This window comes from Mus caroli, unplaced genomic scaffold (assembly GCF_978045245.1).
Source record: "Mus caroli unplaced genomic scaffold, Mus_caroli_1 scaffold_17, whole genome shotgun sequence".
Lineage (NCBI taxonomy): Eukaryota > Metazoa > Chordata > Mammalia > Rodentia > Muridae > Mus > Mus caroli.
This window is the reverse complement of record NW_028227272.1, coordinates 72943205-72961919: the sequence shown is the minus strand read 5'-3', so window position 1 is coordinate 72961919 and position 18715 is coordinate 72943205. Positions and strand designations below refer to the sequence as shown.

The window sequence follows — 18715 nt, the reverse complement described above, 5'->3', positions numbered from 1 at the left end:
CACTGCTTAATGTTCAGACTGAGAAACGACTCTCTTTTTTCATAAAAATTGCAGACGCAAAGGGCTCTCACAGTAATGAACTTGTATTTAAAACAAAGCCACCCCTACAGGTCAGAGACGGGAAGACAGCAGTTCTCAGGTGGAAACCAAACAAATGTTCTTTCATTGCTAAAACAATGATGGGCTCTGGGAAGGTCAGATTCATGGACTGTTTTGTGAGCATCTGTGGTGAATGTGAGGAAGAAAACAGAAGTTAAGTGTTTTGTTTTCCTTTGTTTTTTTTTTTAAAGAAAAAGGTAAATGATTTTGGAAATCAAAGGCCTTTGAGCCTCAGTTGTTTATATTCAGAAATTCTCAACAAATTCTACCCAACCTGAATAGGACATGGGGCCAGGAGCAAATGAGTCTTACCATTCCAAGTTTTGCTTAGGATTTTGTTCTGAACAGAAGTAGGGTTTTTCATTTTACATTGAGGTAATAGGCACACACTTAAAATTCGGCCTTTTGTCCACCAGCAGGACTAAAGAGGTGATATGGTGAATAAGGTGATCTCTGCAAATGTGGTAGGGCATGAAGAAGCCAGCCTGGCTAGCCTTGTCCAAAAGCAATGGGATAATAGAACACAGAAGTGACTCCTTTTTCTTCAGTAGCATTAGAAGAAAAGGCAGAGGCAGGGGAAAAAAACTCCTTAGAAAATGATGAGCACACTCAGCTGCCTGTCCATAAGGGAGGACTTGGAAACATAAGTGACCGATCTTCATCAGTCCACTTACTAGGTCAATCTCTGACTTAAGAGTCTTTGCTAATAAACAGCAAAGACTTCAAGGTAGCTGAATTTTTGATCTAACTATTCACACTACCAGATTTCAATGGCAAGATACCAGGAAACTTGAAAGCTGTATCAAACACTTGCCAGCAGAATATTATTTATATATTATATAGTCTATTGATATTACATGTCAGAAATAGTTTATTCTAGAGAATGGGGTAAATGTGGCTTTGTGGTTTGAAAATAATATCCTTCAGGAAGTGCTTTCAGTTCTTATGGACAAGGACTTAGCATGTAACTACAGAATCAGAAAATATGTTAACCATCTATTTTCTCAACTCATCTATAAGTGTCATGCTACTACCATTCTGATACAGGAAAGGGAACTTATTTCCCTACATATAGGTGTACCCAATGTCACTAGGGCTCAGTTCTCATGTCCATCTGAGGCTAGTGAGGATGGATTAGGTAGATGGCAGAGTATAAACCAACGTGGTCAATATGAGTCCTAGGCAATGCTCTTGAAAACCAGAACATGGCATGTAAGATAAGGACAGATTCCTAAAAAGAACTCAGTTATCACTACATGAGTCGATTGAAGACATTGAGGCTTTGCTTTAGTTTCCTCTGACTGAAACTGGATAAGTGCAGGACAATGTGATTAAGAATTTAAGGCACAGCTCTGGCTGGCCTCACCTACAAATCTGTGTGCTTGTTTGTCCTTCCCAGTGTGGGGGAAGTGAATTGAGAAGTAACAAATCCCAGCTCCTAGGTGAACACAGAGGATGTGCTACTGTGGTCAGAGCTAAGAGATGACAACTAGAGATTCATTTTCTGTCTGGAGAACTTGGCTTGAGATGCAGCAAAGTACCCATCTCTGGTATCAAAGAGGACAAATGTCCCATTGACAAAGAGCAGGCTGATGATAAAGGAGCCCTGAAAGGAGTCACATTATAAAAAGTTGCCTTGGTTCTGTAGAGATACCTTTTGCCCAAGTTTTAAAAGTCATTATTCTAAAATGTAATATGTTTTTTGTATATATAAAAGGGCTTTAGTAAACCAATCACAAAATAAACTATGGTTAGTCAGAATTATAAAGATGCATAAACAAACTAAAGTTTCATAAAGTAGTTCTAGGAAATTTGGAATTATATACTCAAAAAGTTGCCTCTTTTGTTTATGTTTATTTCTATGGTGAATGTAGATGTGGGGCTGTTTTGAATATATCAAATAGTATTAGCTAAATTCTAAGTATTTGAAGACCTGCTGTATAGTTGCTGACAGTGAGTAGGCTTTTAGTTACATATCCTCATATTCATAATTCCAGAACTGTTCATCAAAATCACTTGGATTATACTTCAAACTACACATGACTTTTTCTAATGATCCCTTAAGATATATTTGGAGCAGGTGTCTGTCATACTGTGGATACAATCTGCTTCCTTTGGCAACATACTATTAATGTAAATGGAGCGTCCACATTGGACTTTGCTCAAATAGACCGTACCCATGAATAACTTACAACTCAAAGTAAAGAGTGAGGAACAGTGGCTGACATCTGAGAGGTTGAACTTCTGAGTGTGCCATTCTTAATTATGACAAATCACTGGGTATTTCATTCACAGGAGTTTCCACTGTAATAAACACAAGATTGGAATAATTTAAGGAGGATAATGTTTGAAGGTGACAGTCACATGAAAGTTGCTATGCCTCTTCCTAACCTGGGCAACTTTTCCATTTACAGCCACTGCAGAGCATGAAAAGGAATCTGTGCCTCTGTCCTCAAACCCAGACATCTTAAGTGCATCACAGCTAGAGGACTGCCCGAGGGACTCTGGCTGTTATATCTCATCGGAAAACTCAGATAATGGTAAAGAAGATCTGGAGTCAGAAAATCTGTCTGACATGGTGCAGAAGATTGCCATCTCAGAATCCAGTGACTGAACACACACTCTCATGTCCACACCCGCAGCCGAATTCCATTTGAACTTCTTGTATGCTACAGGATCGAATGGAAGGTTTCCAAATGCACCCCAGAGTGCTAAGTGTTTCAGTCGGAACGATTGTGCATGCAAATTTATATTTCTCACCTACCAACGAGTGTGCATAAAGTGTATATTTATTAAATACTATGTGTTAAAGTTTACCTGCCTGTATTAGAAAAAAGACATGATGCAAGCCCATGTATGGTATGTACTGTATTCATCTCTATTTCATAAGTGTAAAAAAATGTAGACATGGAGATCATATACTAATATATATTATTGAATTTTTTTTATAGAAGAAGTTTTAGTTGAACTAATTTCTATAGGTAGAATATATACTCATTTTTGAAGTACTGGGAAATTGGAGACTGAGATTAGAGACTGTTGTCTTCAAAGATGGAGTTTTAGTAACAATTTTCTGTTTGTTTCTTCACTCTGTTATCTGATATGCAGAGAGAGTTAACAATATATTGTCTGTTTTGGTCAAGTAAACATAGTTTTAGAGATGTCTAGTAAACAAAGATGTTTTGTCTTTATATGTAAATATTTTTTTAATTTTCTATATCCTAATAATAACAAAATAAACTATGTACATATTGTATCTGTTAGACTAAAGTTATTTGGAGTATTTTAACATAATTTAAAGAAAGTTTCTGTTAGACCACATTGTACAGTCAGTCCTAGGTAGGACGGTATAGTGATTCCCAAACCATCTTCTAAGTCTAGATCCACGTTACTGAACTTCGTGAACACTCCAGACTTCAGCTTGATGTGCCAAAACCTTTCATTTTACCCATAAAATTGCCTCTCGTCTTTTATTTCTACCCCACCTTTTTTTTTCCAAAACAAGGAGCTACTCACTGAAATAGAAAGTCATTTTGTTCTTTGCTCTTCATGTATCTTCCTCAGACAAATTCACCTATGAAGTCCTGTGGAAAGTCTTCCATATCCATAGCACCCCATTCATATTCAGGGCTGCTATCACAGTTTGGACTCCGGTGTGGAATGCTGTAACATCTTTCCAATCAATATCCCACCTTCACATCCATTCCTACACAGCCTCTAGAAAAATCTTTATGACTCCGATAAAATCATTGCGTTTGCTTGAAGGAATTGATGGCCTCTCGTTAATGTTAGCACAACATGTAAATGTACATAAGTTCTTTGCCAAGTACTGTTATCCTTTCTTGTGAGTCCTCTCTCTCACCACGCTTTTCAGTGCACAATCTGACCATACCAATCTACTAACAGGCTTCCAAATCTACTGTTTTCTCCATGAATTTCCACATGCGAGCTATTTTTCCATTGCTTACCCTGACATTTTGTTTGAGCTGAATCGTCCCTCTACTCTGTCCCGAAACTACCATAAAAGAGTTGCCTGGTCTGTGAAAGTTTTGTGAACCCCCTCTGTATTTTCCTCTGAGTATTTTCACATCTCTTTCTATATTGCTGGTTGCAGAAATTCTCTGTTTATTTACATGGCAGCTCATTTTACACAAGACTGTGATCGCCTCATGACAGAATTTATTTGCCTAGGCTTTAAATACCCAGTATGGAGCCAAACCTATTACAGAAGGAACATTTAGAAAATAGGTGCTAGAGTATATTGAGCATGGCAATTATTTTCCATATACAACTGGAGTATTGTTTTTTATATCAGTTAGTAAGTCACTCATAACTACTTATAGGTGAATGCCTCCAAGTCACCTAAACGTTTTTAAAGAAAATGTTGGAGTGCTTAAGAGTGCTTGCTCCTCAATCATGAGATACCGAGATTGGATCAGGGCAACCAAGCGGGGTGGCTCACAAACATTTGCAAATCCAACTCCAAGGGAGCAGATGCTCTAGAGATTCTGGCCTTCATGAATATCCTCCCACATACACACACACACACACACACACACACACACACACACACACACAGACACACACAGACACAGACACATACATGCATACACGCTCATCTTTAAAAATGAAATAAATAAAAGGTAATAAAACTCAGGCAAGGTAAAATATTCTGAATGCTGATAACAACACAATAGTTAGTCTCCGGCATCTTTAACACACCTAATCTTACCAACATCACCACATCAAGTGTGTTGCATGTGCATCTCTTTCCTTCCCAGAAAACCAGGTGTTTTGCTGACTGCGGTGACCACTGTAAGCAGACTAGTCTAGAAACTGTTCTTGGACACAGCACAGGCACTAATGTCATTAATTTTTAAACTGCCCTACCCCTACTCTCTCATGTTGTTTAAAAGAATGTAACTTTTTTATGGCAATGCAAGGAAATTCTAGATTGGAAAGTAACTATAGAATAACAAAACAATGCCAGTCTATTCCTAATGAGTAAAACTGTTTCCCAATTTCTATCCCTTGAAAATGAAAGTTTCATGCCAGTTGAGGATTTAGGGATATTCTAAAGAGGCTTTGGGGAGATACAAGCAAAGAAAGTCTGAGTTCTTACAAAAGGGAGAAAAGGGAAAAGTTAAAAACAAAACAAAACAAAATAAACATACAAAACTGAAGAAGTGTTAAGGAGCCAGGAGAAGGAGCTGATGAGGACACACCTACAGGAATGAGTTTGGCATCAGTCTGATCAGTGCCAAAGAGGTCAAATCAGAGGGAGAGCATATTCTCACCCACTGCCCATACACAGAGCACTGACTGGAGCAACGCAGAAAAGCAAGAAAGACCTTATCCAAAGCCAGTGAACCAAGGGAACTCTATGTCCTGATGCCTTTTCTAGAAGAAAGTTTGGGCTCTTTAAGAGCAGACAAGAAGAGTCAGAAAGCCATGAAGTTAATATTTACAGGATAATCTTATTGGTTCTGTAGGTTTAAACCTGGCAAGTTACCCAATCACATTCATTACTTAAACTGGTTCAATAAAGGTCTTTTGGACCAAAGAATGTGCATCAGGAAGACAGCAGAATCTAACTGTTTGAACTAGTAGTTCCCAGGTAGCTTTATACAGCTGTAAAACCTCAGAGGTTTCTGATATTAGCAAATTTAGCTATGACAGTAGAGAAGGTTAGAGAAATTTTATTCCCACTAAATAAATAAAATGTTCTAATATAAAAGCAATATTCAGTCCTTGGGGTTGAATCCTACAGCATGTATATATAAGGCAAAAACTGTATCACTCCTGCCCCTCTGTCTCTCTCTGTCTCTCTCTGACTCTCTGTCTCTCTCTGTCTCTCTCTGTCTCTGTCTCTCTCTGTCTCCATCTCTCTGTGTGTGTGTGTGTCTTTCTTTCACTGTTTCTGTCTCTTCTTGTCTGTCTGTCTACATAAGATCCAAAATGGCCTTATTCTTTGTGATCTGCCTGCCCCAGCCTCCTGAGTTACTAGAATTACAGGCCTGCCCCATCAGATCAAGTTCAGGTTTTTTACTTTGTTTGTTTTTGATAAATACAAAATTCAGACCATTTCGGTTCTGGTTTTACATTAATTCTATAACTGATATGTATAAGCCTGAACAGTATCTTTAATTAAAATGTGTTTTTAGTGACTTTTTTTTTAATCAGATTGCTAAGATAGATAGACGGGAAAAAACTAAAAAGAGTGTTCAGTAGCTGACTATTAGGTTTCAGTCATGTTCCATTTCACTGAGGTTATAGCTACATGTTTTGCAACTTCCTGAGTGTGGCAAAATTGATGACATTTAATGTTGAGAAATTTCCGCTGTAAGCGTTAAGTTCTGAGAACAATATATGATGACATTTTAGATAGTCCCTCCTCTTATACAGCACTGCTCTATACTGCCACCCAAAGAGTTCCTATCTAAGTAGCATTGAGGCTTCCAATACTCTTGATAGAGGGAGTGGCCCTACCAAATATATGAAAAGTTTCAGAGATTAGTCAATAAAATCTAAATAGAGGTTTACTTTGATAGGTGTTTGAGCTGTGGGAAATCAAATAGAACTAACCCTAATTTTGTTCGACCTCCATGTAACTGCTGAATTCCTCTGCACACTCTTTGTGTATGTACACCTATAAACTAAAGGTTATGGAGTTGAGTCATCTGCTTTCAAGAACTGTGTGACAATATTCCAGCATTTATCACAAAAAGGTGATCCTTTTTCATCTAAAAATGGTATAAATGATAGGATGTAGATATGAAGTACTCAATACAATCCAGGTAGTATTTGTATGAAAGCCACTACAATTTTTATATTTATAACTTCATTTCCCCCCACTAAGCTCTAGTCGACAGATGGAAGCAGTACTCACTGTATAATCATACAGGTATTTACTCATAGTATCTTGAAATTTTTCATACCTAAATGGCCTGAGATCTAAAGAATAATTTTGCTGGCCAGAAGCAATGAAGGAGAGTTGGCTCATAAGTTTTACCTGACACAATATTTCTTTGTTTGCACCTGATCAGTTCAGAAAGACACAATACTGCACTCAGCCTTGGTTCAACACTCTTGGACATGAAAGGAATAATTTTAAGGATGAATTATTAAATATATACATTATTATTTGTTTTAATGAATGAAAAATTAAAATTGGGATTGTTAGTGTCATGGGCCTTGGTTTCTCACAAATGACAGAGCCTCAATTGATTGAGCAACGGGCAACAGAGAATCCCTTAAGAAGGCACTGTTAATATGAGTATTTGCATATATATGGTGCCTATGCACATTTGGGCATAAGATTCCATGGGCCATCAAAATGCTAACATGTTACAAAGAATGTATATGTGCTTTCCATTACCCCACTTCCACATCCGCATCATGAAAACTTCTCATGTGTCCATTTCCAACACTTAGTTTTGTTCTGTGTTATATTTTACAAATGTAAAAACTATAAAGGAATGAAAGTTAGGTTTAGCAGATTCTGTGATATCTTTGACCTTCTGGGATCCCATGTATGTCCAAGAGCAGAACACTGTTTCTTCATAGGGCAGGAATGGAATAGTGATGCACATGGCTAAGGACCATTTTCTCTTTTAAGTTCTTGGGCACCAGGCCAATAAAATGGGCAGGAACCCTGCGCAGCATTTGCAGAGGAAGATGGGGTGAAAACCACTTCTGGCATACTTTGTCCGTATAAGTTATACTTGTTTGCAATTCATCAAGTCGTTCGCTCTCTTATATCCATATGTAATGTAAAAGGATCATCTTTCTCTGAAGCTCAATAATGGTGCACAAGTCAAAATGTGATAGAATCAGCTAAAAGAAAGCAGATGGAAGGCTTTTCCCCGATATGCATATTCATAAAAATATAGAGAACTCAACAAAAGGAGATGCATAAGAGCTCGTACCCGAAGGCTACACGGACTCATGCACAGTAGTAACTTTGTTTTCTGCAACTGTTCTTCAACCCTTTACTCATTTCTTCCCGAAGCATTCACTGAAAATGCCCTGGGGGGGGGGGGGATCTGCCTCTCTTTACAGAAACAAACATAGGCCCCTTTGAATTTTTATTGTGCGTTAGAATCCAAGATTCAGGAAGTAATGCTTAAGTATTTTACTAGAGACTATAATTAGAAGACAAACCACACACCAAAGTGAAGTCATAGGGATGCTTTAGAGATATAAACCACAGGCATTTCAATCACACTATTATGCCACCCCCTTCCCCCCAAATCCCCACTCATAGCAGAATGATAGTGAACTGTCTGGATTATGTTTCTCTATGTATTTTTAAAATGTGTGATTAACTAGAGATAAAGGCAGTTCATTAAGTAGACCCAGGAAGAGGCAATGCTGCTTAAAATGTTGTTAAGACATTTTAAAACAAAAGTCTAAGAGAAAATCACTCAAATAGTAGCTGGTGCCATAACAGAGGAAATGACATTTGTGCCACATCAGATGCTTCTGACTCCTGTATCTCCTTCCCATTCACTTCATGCAGGACTCTTAATCTCAGGAGAGATTTTTGTGAAACACAATGCCAGAGAACCTAATGAAATATGTTCTAGAATATCAAATGTCTGCAATGTGGGTGTGGCCCAGATTTCCTGACATGGACACCACCATGTGAAGATTCTCTGTTAGCCACATCGAGCTCATCTCGGTGGCCTCCATCTTGGATTTGTACATAGGAGGTACCACATGAGTTCAGTGAATGGGCAAGCTCCATCAGGAGATTGGTGGGATAGCAGAAAATATGAATCCCATAAAATTTGTTCTACCTGCTGGGCATGGTGGCGCACGCCTTTAATCCCAGCACTCGGGAGGCAGAGGCAGTTGGATTTCTGAGTTCGAGGCCAGCCTGGTCTACAAAGTGAGTTCCAGGACAGCCGGGGCTACACAGAGAAACCCTGTCTCGAAAAACCAAAAAAAAAAAAAAAAAAAAAAAATTTGTTCTACCCATAAAATAACTGTGTGCTAGCAGTTCCCCTTAATAAAAAGTCACATGTCAGTCCTCCTAGCCAGGTAACTTTACACATGATTCTTTTAGATTCTAACAATGTCTCCTTTTCTCATCTATTAAGGCTATACACTTACTTTCTCCTAGACATTTTTGGTTATTCTCCTCTCTACTGTGCTCACACCTCTGTAATTAATTTCTTTATAAATAGGACCCCTATAAATTATCTTTATATAATTGTGTCATCTGCTTCCTGTAGAGAGTTAGGATAGTACATTCATCTTTTATTCCTCTTGACTGCTAGTTACTTGGGACACTCATGAATCCAGTGAGCACTGCTCTATACCTCGACAATGACTACATTTTAATGGTCTCAGGTCATTTACTTCTATCCTACTCTCAGCCTTGGCTCCTGGTGACAGTCAAGTAGTTCCAGGAACAGAAAGGAGAGAGATAACACTTTTCCACTCATACCAGCAATACATAGGGCCTGCAAACTTTCAACATCTTATCTGTTTCATGACCCCACGTATATAATTATTTTTCCAAGAAACTAAGACTTATAGAAATTGTTCCCACTAGCACAATAATAATAAGATAGTATCACAATACAGTTCAGGCCAATCTAGCTACCAGAAACTCCCTCTTAGCAATAACCACACCCATGACCCCTTTATATGAAATATAGGGTCATTTCTATTAGGGCAAAAGACATCTACCAACATTAATATTCACCCATTAACTATGCACTAAAACAGAATGATACAAGAGCATAATTCAGCTAATAACTAATGAATCAGAAATGTCTGACATTAATAGCTTTTTGGAGTTTATATAAAACTGATATCAGATACAAATTTAGGATTATATTAGCAACTCTTATCTAAAATTCTCTAATTCAAATTTACATTTTATATACAATACCACCCCCTAACACTGGTCTCTCACATACAAAACCCTAGGACTCTAAGTCTTGAAGGAATTTATTTCAAAATATGGATGGCCAGATAATTTTCATGGTTAATGGAAATACATTTTCAAATATTAAGCATTTAAGATGTTAGCATTTAGTAGGCTTTCTGACAGAAGTTAAAAGACTATTACAATGACTGATGAATTGCTACAGTACATTAGCCCTCAGAACATGGGAAGAGCTAGAGGACATTTGTGCAATTTTGAGTATTCTTGTTTTTCTGTATCCTACCCTCTCCCAACTGAACTGTCCTTTGTGTGACTTTGGTTGTTTTAAATTGTTATGCAGAGATTTTTGCTGTTTTGAGGAATTTGCAAATTCCATAGAAAATTATAAGCCTAAGGGGAAAGATAGAAACTATATTAGAAAGGCTGTTGTACATCATATCTATCACACTGTAGGAGATACACTGTATTAGAGAGGATGCTATACATAATACCTGTCACATAGTAGGGAATGAGCTGTACTAGAAAGGATGTTGTATTTAATGTCTATCACATAGTGGGAGATAAAACTACACTGTAGGTAAAAGCTGTTCCTTTCATGGTTAGAATAATATTACTAAGCCATCAAAGATAAAATCAAATAAGCCAGGAGATTCTTCCTGATCAGCAGTGAGGTTCCTGGTAGTTTAGCCGTCCTTACTAGGGAACACCGTAACAGATTCTTTCTATTTATTAGGAATGATGTTCCAAAATGTTTCTGAAATCATTCTAGAACCTTTTGTCTTTAATTGTTATGGAGTTTATCATAGCCCAATTGATCATTATTCCCTCCTCTTGGTATACTTAGAGATGAAATGCATCAACATGAGTCCATGAGGTGATCATGCCCCAAATGAATAAGAAGTCAATAGTATTGTAAAGGCAGTGTCAAAGGGACACCAACATTAAATTCTTGACATGGTAACAGTCAACAGCATATTGACCTTGCTTTGGGCTAGACAATTAGCATGTGTGCAGGTGAGTGTCATAAAGGGAAGTCTGACTCCTAGCAGATGCCAAAGCCGACTACTTAAGCAGCATTTCTCTCTCTCTTTTTTAAAAATTTATTTATTTATTATATGTAAGTACACTGTAGCTGTCTTCAGACACTCCAGAAGATGGCATCAGATCTAAGTACGGATGATTGTGAGCCACCATGTGGTTGCTGGGACTTGAACTCAGGACCTTCGGGAGAGCAGACAGTGCTCTTAACCACTGAGCCATCTCTTAAGCAGCATTTCTTTCATGGTGGTGTTCATTGTATAATTCTCCAGCACAAATTATTCCTGTGACCATGAGAGAAAATATACTATTCTATACCATTTAGTATCTCACTGCTTGATCAATAATGAAGTGTGGATGGAGCAAATGTAGTGGGCTAAAATAGTGCTCCAAACACAGCAAACTCTAAATCAGAGAATCCTGTGCCTGCTAGTTGAATTGAGTAAAGGGTCTTTGTAAATGTAATTAAGGCTCTTGGGGAAGGAATAGTATGCAGGTTTGTGTGGGTCCCTAAATGCCAGTAGAATTGTGATTATAAGAAATGGAGGAAGGGGCTTGGGAGATGACAGAGCCAGCGTGAAGCTCTGGATTCAAATATCCATAATGTAAGTGCAGCATTGCCCACATTTGTAACTCTTGGCATGGAGGCTGAAGATGGGTGAATCCAGGAAGCTCACAAACCAGCAACAGAGAAAAAGTCACCAGGCATGGACCTCCAGCATGTGTATGTGTGTGTGCGCATGTGCACACACAATTCCACACACAGGCATTTGCAGTAGGGAAAAAAGCCTAATATATTACATTGGACACGTTTCTTCCTCCTTATTTTTACATGCAAATATTTTGGACACTCACAGACAAAATCTCATTCAAGGTCACAGGAGATAATCTTGAACAGCTTCCAGTTCTGGATAACAGAACTAGAGAATTAAAGTAGTTTTTTCCCCCATAGTTTCAAAAGCAGCTACTTGTACAATAAAGGTTGCTTAATTAAAATGTATCCAACTGAAACACCATTTATCTGAAACAAATGTTTGTGCTTCTGATATCAACCAACTCTACACATGAGTAGCTAACAATAAACAATGGAATGAAGCCCAGTGAATATCAATTAAAACAAATTGCTCCTTTAATAAAGTTTGCCCCGAAAATACGCATTTCCACGTGGACACATACACACGTGCTTTGTGCATACATGTCTACATACAAAATTTCTCTAGTAAACTGTGAATAGTGGATTCACGCGGTATGCATCTGAATATTTCCTCCTCCATTTATTACTGAAGCACAGTTTAAACCATTGATGAAACATGCCAATCACAGGGAGGTTACATAATAAGAGCTACTCAGAATGGTCAGGCTCAGGGTATAGTGCAAAAGAAAATGTGGTGCATCTGGCTTCATAATTGTTAAGCATTTTATGATAGAATAGCAGAGATGTAAGCCAAATGTCAGCCCTTGTAAGAACTCAGTCCTGACTCAATAAAAACAAGTTACAAGACCTAAATTACATTTGTGGTTTCAAACATTCTTTAGCAAGAATATCAATTTGAGGGTTTTTTTCCAAGAAGCATCCTGTACCAGGGGGTAACACAAATAGCATGCCCAACAGGTTAGGTTCATATATTCCTTAGGCAGGCTTATATTAACTATAAAGGCAGTCTCTGGTACCCATTAAAATTGTTATGATCAAAGTTTTTCATGCTTGCTTGGCTTTGCTTTTCCTGTTCTAGAAAGCCTCCGTCATGTAAGTTATGAGGCAGAGAAAATGATCTGTGTTTATCCAAGTGTGGTTATTAGGCTCCAGGGCATACCTCAGCTATCTTCCATCCATTTGAGTCCACGTGAAAAGTTCTGGCCAAAGACAGTGACTGGACCATAAAATCTCTGGTGAGGATCCTCTCCTCAGCTCCTACTGTTCTCCTTACTCCTTCAGGGTCTCCTTTTGCCGCTTGACCTAGATGGCTAGACAAGGACTTCGGAGCCTATAGAGGAAAGAACAAGAAGCCCTGGGTCATTTTTCTGAGGAATGTCCTTCATGCATGGCATGGATCCAGTCCACAGCACAATACAAAACGAAACTAACTTCTTAAGTTATGTGTGTTATACTAGTTCTCCAGGTTAGAGAGTATGAGAGCATAAGGAAAGAAGACAAGGCCCCCAGGAGTACCAAGCTTGGTGAATAATCCCAGCACATATAAGCCTTGGGTTACCTCTAAGAAAATGCTAAGCTTCCTTTTTCAGTGGTTGATTAAACAAGGTTCTAACCAATAGCCAAGATTTATGTTCTCACATTGTAAGTATTCACAATCATTTTTAAATGTAGACACTTACTTTGCATGAAACTCTAGAGGGTTCTGGGATACTGTGAAAACTTCAAAGTCAGTTATCAAGGTTAAAATGACCAAAAGCAAAAGTAATACATTGTCGAAGGCCCCTTCCAATCTCACATATCATCCCCCTTCTGTTTATAAGAGTCACAGACCTCAAGAAATTCAAATTACCTCAGGACATATTTGATTAAAATAACTTTGGGATCTGGCTGACTCTAAGTATCTTGGGAGGCTGATCTTAGGAAATCCAGAGCCCGGTATTATCAAGAGGGACAAGGGGAGACGGGAGAGTGCACAGGATAATGGCAAGTGTTCTTTTCCCTTTGGCTTCAGAATGTCAGCATTTATGGGAAAAAGTCGATCAAGTACTTACTGGATCTGCTTAATCAAGCATAATTGTCACCATGTGACTGGCAGTTATTGGAAGCTCCTATGTGACACAGAGCCAGAGCCAGTATGCAAAGAGCTACCTAAATTATAGAGAGCAAAAGTAAAAGCTTTTCCTTAGCACACAAGTCAGCGTTGCATAAGGAAAGAGCAAAGATGTTAGAACTCGGGGTGTTCGAGGAAGCTTAGTTTTGTCACTCTCTCCAAGTGCTTAAGCACCTAAGACTCACTGTTTTTCAGATGGAAAAGTCAGTTTAATGTCTGCACTGTAATGCTCATATTGAGCTTGAACAAGAAAGGCAGCGAAGGAGAAGTGGTCTCTGCCAAGTTCATTATACACCTGGTGTCACCATCACTAGAAACAATACCTAGAGAAATTAAGAACGAAGAGGTCCTTCCATTAGATGCTTTTAAGTCTATACCCAAAAGAATCCCGCTTAACATCTTTGTTTCCTCTCTAACATTTAGGCATTCGATTGCCCTGAGTTTTTCCAAGGTCGATTCTCAATGATAGGCACCACTGTAGTCCATTTCTCTGCATAGCAGACATGTATTACAATGTTACGATTGTCCACTTCTAAGTTGTAAGAAATAACAACTCATTAAACATTTATGAAACACTGAACCATCACTTTTACACCAAGGAATTTTAATGAGAGAAATTGCTTCCATATCTTGAATGTTAAATATTAATAAAGGCACCTGGATTTATGTAGATTTCCTGGGGGGGGGGCTCTTAGGCTCTGTACATTTATTTACTATGCTTTAAGAGGGCTAGAGTAGTTTCCTTCTGAACAAAGACTCCAAATTCTTTGAACTTGATTGAAGATATAAATTTAAGAATAATTTATAGCCAAGCAGTGGTGGCACACGCCTTTAATCCCAGCACTTGGGAGGTAGAGGGAGGTTGATTTCTGAATTTGAGGCCAGCCTGATCTACAGAGTGAGTTCCAGGACAGCCAGGGCTACACAGAGAAACCCTGTCTCAAAAAAAGGAAGAATTTATAATAAATGTTTGAGATATAATTCAGAATACATGGACATTACTATTAATCAAATTCTACCTTTTCCGAGTGAGCTCAAAGACATCTGTCTTATGCTTTAATTTATTTAATTAATTTAATTTATTTAATACATCTGTTATTTTAGTTAAGTTAGGGTACTTATCAGTATACCTACCTAAGATCTGAGATTAAAATCTGTGAAAATGGCTAAAGAACAAAATGTATATTTAAAAATTATTTATGGGCTGGCAAAAGGATCTGTGGGAAGAAGCTATTACTGCCAAGTCTACCAAGCTTAGCTACATCTTTGGGACTCACATAGTAGAAGGAAAAATTGATCCTGAAATTGTCTTCTCTCCTCCACATGCATGTGGTAGCAGGCAGACACACATGTGCATGTGCGCGCACAGAGAGAGAGAGAGAGAGAGAGAGAGAGAGAGAGAGAGAGAGAATGTATTTTCTTTGCTAATTATATGCCAGGCAAGCATTTAGAAGTCTGAGCAAGAATTTGTGGACTCTTCTCTTTTTTCACCTATATGTGGGTACTCTGAGGTTGTAACTCATGGCACCAGACTGGCCCAGCAAGTGCCTTGATCTGCAAAGCCAGCTTAGCAGCCCAACAAAGTGTATCATCTGAAGTACTGGAAACACATTTATACTTGGAGATCTTCTTGGGAGCTTTCAGGGTGCAATGTGTCAGCTGTCCTGTCCATATGACTCCAGCAAATATTAACTGGCACTTTCTCAGTAGAGAAAACTCCATTAGACACTTGGCCTAATGAAATATAAGTTACATGGTCATTGCCATCAAAAGGTTCCCAACCTAGTTGCAGCTGTGAGTACAATAACAATGCCTTTAATCACAGCACCAACATGAACAAAGATGTACCGCATAGGCAAATCGATAAACCAAGGAAAGCATATGGAATTCATAGGAGACAGACAGTACTATTCGTTGCCATAGTCAAGTATTTACCCTCTAAGCCGTGACACAACTTTCCTACATTCTCATTTTCCAGTCATATAATTTTAAAAGAAAAGCACCATGCAAACACTTAGTGTAAAAATATAGTAAGTTGTGATATCATATACTTAGCTATATAAAATATAATTTTTGAAAATTGCCAATTTAAAATAAATTAACAATAGTTACCCATGGATAAGTTTCAGGTTACTACAGTAGGCACAATGTTTTATTCATTCCATTTTGACTGAATCTATTAAGTGTATATCTTTTACCCTTGTTAGTGGTTTTTTATAAACTTATATTTTTATATTTTTAAAAGTGATATACAATTTACTCAGTGATCGGTTGTAGGGCCAGCTGTTCAACATTAGGAACTGGGAATATTTAGACATTCAGGCTCACAAAATAATGGTTGCATACCTGCATTGTCTTGCTAGCTAACTGAGAAGTCAACTTTCAATATACTGCATAGTAAAACACATTATGAATATCTAAATGTTAAGTGAGCATTTAGACACAAGAATCTCTACAGTTATCATGGTACCCAAGCCAAAAAGAGCCAGATCATATCACACCTAACCTTGTGCCTATAAACATGAGAAAGACATGCATGTTTCATCTTTTCACTTCCAGTTTCCAAATTTTCCATTATTTCTAATAATACCAGGGGTAAAGTCCTGGGATTGAAAGTTTCTAAATATTGACAGCAAGTTTTAGATAACTGTGTGATTGTATTATAAACTAAGTACAGTTTGCATGGTGTTGGTTAATCCATCAACAAGAGAGTTGTGCCATTGGAATGACAGATGTCTTAAACAGTGAGTGTAGTCTAATTCAGTGTCACTACTTCGTAGGAGAGCTTTGTGCCCAGAGGGATGAAGCAGTCTGTGGATGGACATATCTATTCACAAGCAAGAAGGATTCAGCTTTGGGTGGAGATATGGCATCAAGCTCAAATTACTTCCTTCTGTGCTCTCTAGTCATACACAAGACAGAATGGAGTACAAAGTTAGATAATTTAGCAAAATGCTCTCCACTGAGACGAGAATTTTGGTTTCTCTTAAAATCCAGTTGTGTGACTTATGTTTTTGTTTTAATCCCAGGTCTGGGATATGGGGCTGCGTCAGATTGTCCACACCTGCTAACCAAGATTGTCTCCTGCTATCCGGTAGGAGCATGATTTTTGCCAGCTGTAGATAGTTTATGTTTGGGATTCTGGAGGCTCCTGAGGTTATAAATGCAAGAACCCTGAGAGGGTCTGTGGTAGTAGCTGCTTCTGCTGTTGCCTTTGCTGTGTTACTGCGTTGCTGGTGGGAGATATTCTGAGGATGGAGATTGGACTCGCCCCAAAGAACCTGCTTCCCCTAATCAGCAGGAAACAGTCTAAAGAGGTCTATGCCCCCTTCCCCTTCTAACCTTCTTCCTCTCCTACCTAGTGTTGGGTGGTTGGACAGGATTAGGGTAGAGTAAATGTTGGAAAGGTGGTAGGTGTGAGAACCCAATATTCAGTAATGTACTTGCCACAAAAGCAAGGCCTGAATACAACGTCCAGAACCCAGGTTTGAAATCCTGGGCATGATGACACATACATGTAATTTCAGTGCTACGGAGGTGGAGAGTCAGGCTAAAGACTCATACCTAGGGCTCAATGGCCAGCCAGCCATTGCCAAAGAGACTAATGTCAGGTCCCATTGAGCTTCCTTATCTAAAAATTAAAGGGCGGCTGGTGCCTGAGGAATGATACCTCTGAAACACACACGCACACTCCAGTCTAAATATTGATTATGTTAAGTAATTGAATAAAAAATAGCAGCATATGCTCGACTTTTAGGATCATTGTGTGTGCGACCCATCCTAAAGTAAGAAAACATACTCTCAAAAATCTTCCCAGAGCTTTCTATGAAATACAGGATTTATGCCAATAAACTTAGATGTGAAGTTTCCTGGAAGGGGTCTTGAGGACCGTTTGCCACAGCCTTGTGATACAATATTTTTTTTAACAGGGGAAAGTGAAATTGAATCAAAATGATCGGCAAAAGGTTATTTTCATTCTTTTGCAAGTGAAGACTAATTAGTTAAAAGGAAGTTACCAAGAAAATTCATTTCACCACAGTACATTTTGATTAGGCTCATGGAGCCTCAAATTTAAGATCCCCACTTTCCCAGGGACTCATCATTACCTAATGATAATTACAAAGGCATGGTAATAGAGTGCCTTAAATCAAACCTGCATGGTAGATCTGCTATCACTGCAAGAACCATCTCCCTGCAAGCTGGCAGGGACGGATGTGCTTGCCTTTCAATTGGCAGAGCAGGATCCTTGGCTGGCATAGCAACCAGGGCTGCCTTAAATCTTCCTGAGCTACACCCTGTTAGAGTAATTTGGTTAATTGAAAACGTCTGTCTGTGAAGAAATCTTTCATGGTGTCAGTATCATTTGCAGGTTGCTAGGGGAGATCTCCAGGGCAGTGGCACTACCTGGCTGCCGGCAAATCCCCAACTGATCGATAGCAGCAGCCAAAGTCATAGTAGACACGAAAACAAGGGACCATCTGATGGCAGGCCAGCTACTCTCTCTTGCCAAATAGTATACATGAGCAAAACAGCCTTCCATATAGCTGCCAATGTAGATAGGGGATTCAAGCATGCCTTGAACACTTCACGCAAGAAAGCAGAGTAGAATAAGAACAGCCGCCAAAGAAAACAGACTGACCATCTCTAATGTAAAAAATAAACCCATGTTATGGGCCATGTGACAGGAACAGACAAGAAAAGGAGAGAGAATCATACTAGGTGTCCTTTTGCAATCAAAATGGGGAAGCACATGGAACACTGTGGGAAAGGTTGTATGGGAGGTAGACCTCAGTAGAAGTTCATGGGATGAGATGTTGTTTCTCAGTGTTATTTCCTTGTCATTTCATTTCATCCGATAGTTGAGTATGTGCTCACATACCTGAATGTTCACATGGAAGGGGCGAAGACCAGA

At 38.6% G+C, this 18715-nt stretch overlaps 1 protein-coding gene across 2 annotated transcripts in view; it reads left to right on the top strand.

The window, feature by feature from the left end:
• Samsn1 (SAM domain, SH3 domain and nuclear localization signals 1) overlaps positions 1 to 3256 on the top strand; it is a 50062-nt gene extending 46806 nt beyond the window's left edge. For both annotated transcript variants that reach the window (XM_021185393.2, XM_029470648.2), the window contains exon 8: positions 2514 to 3256. In XM_021185393.2, coding sequence (XP_021041052.1) covers positions 2514 to 2713 — 200 coding nt within the window. In that variant the 3' untranslated portion in view covers positions 2714 to 3256. The remainder of the gene's footprint in view (positions 1 to 2513) is intronic.
• Positions 3257 to 18715: the final 15459 nt, after the last annotated feature.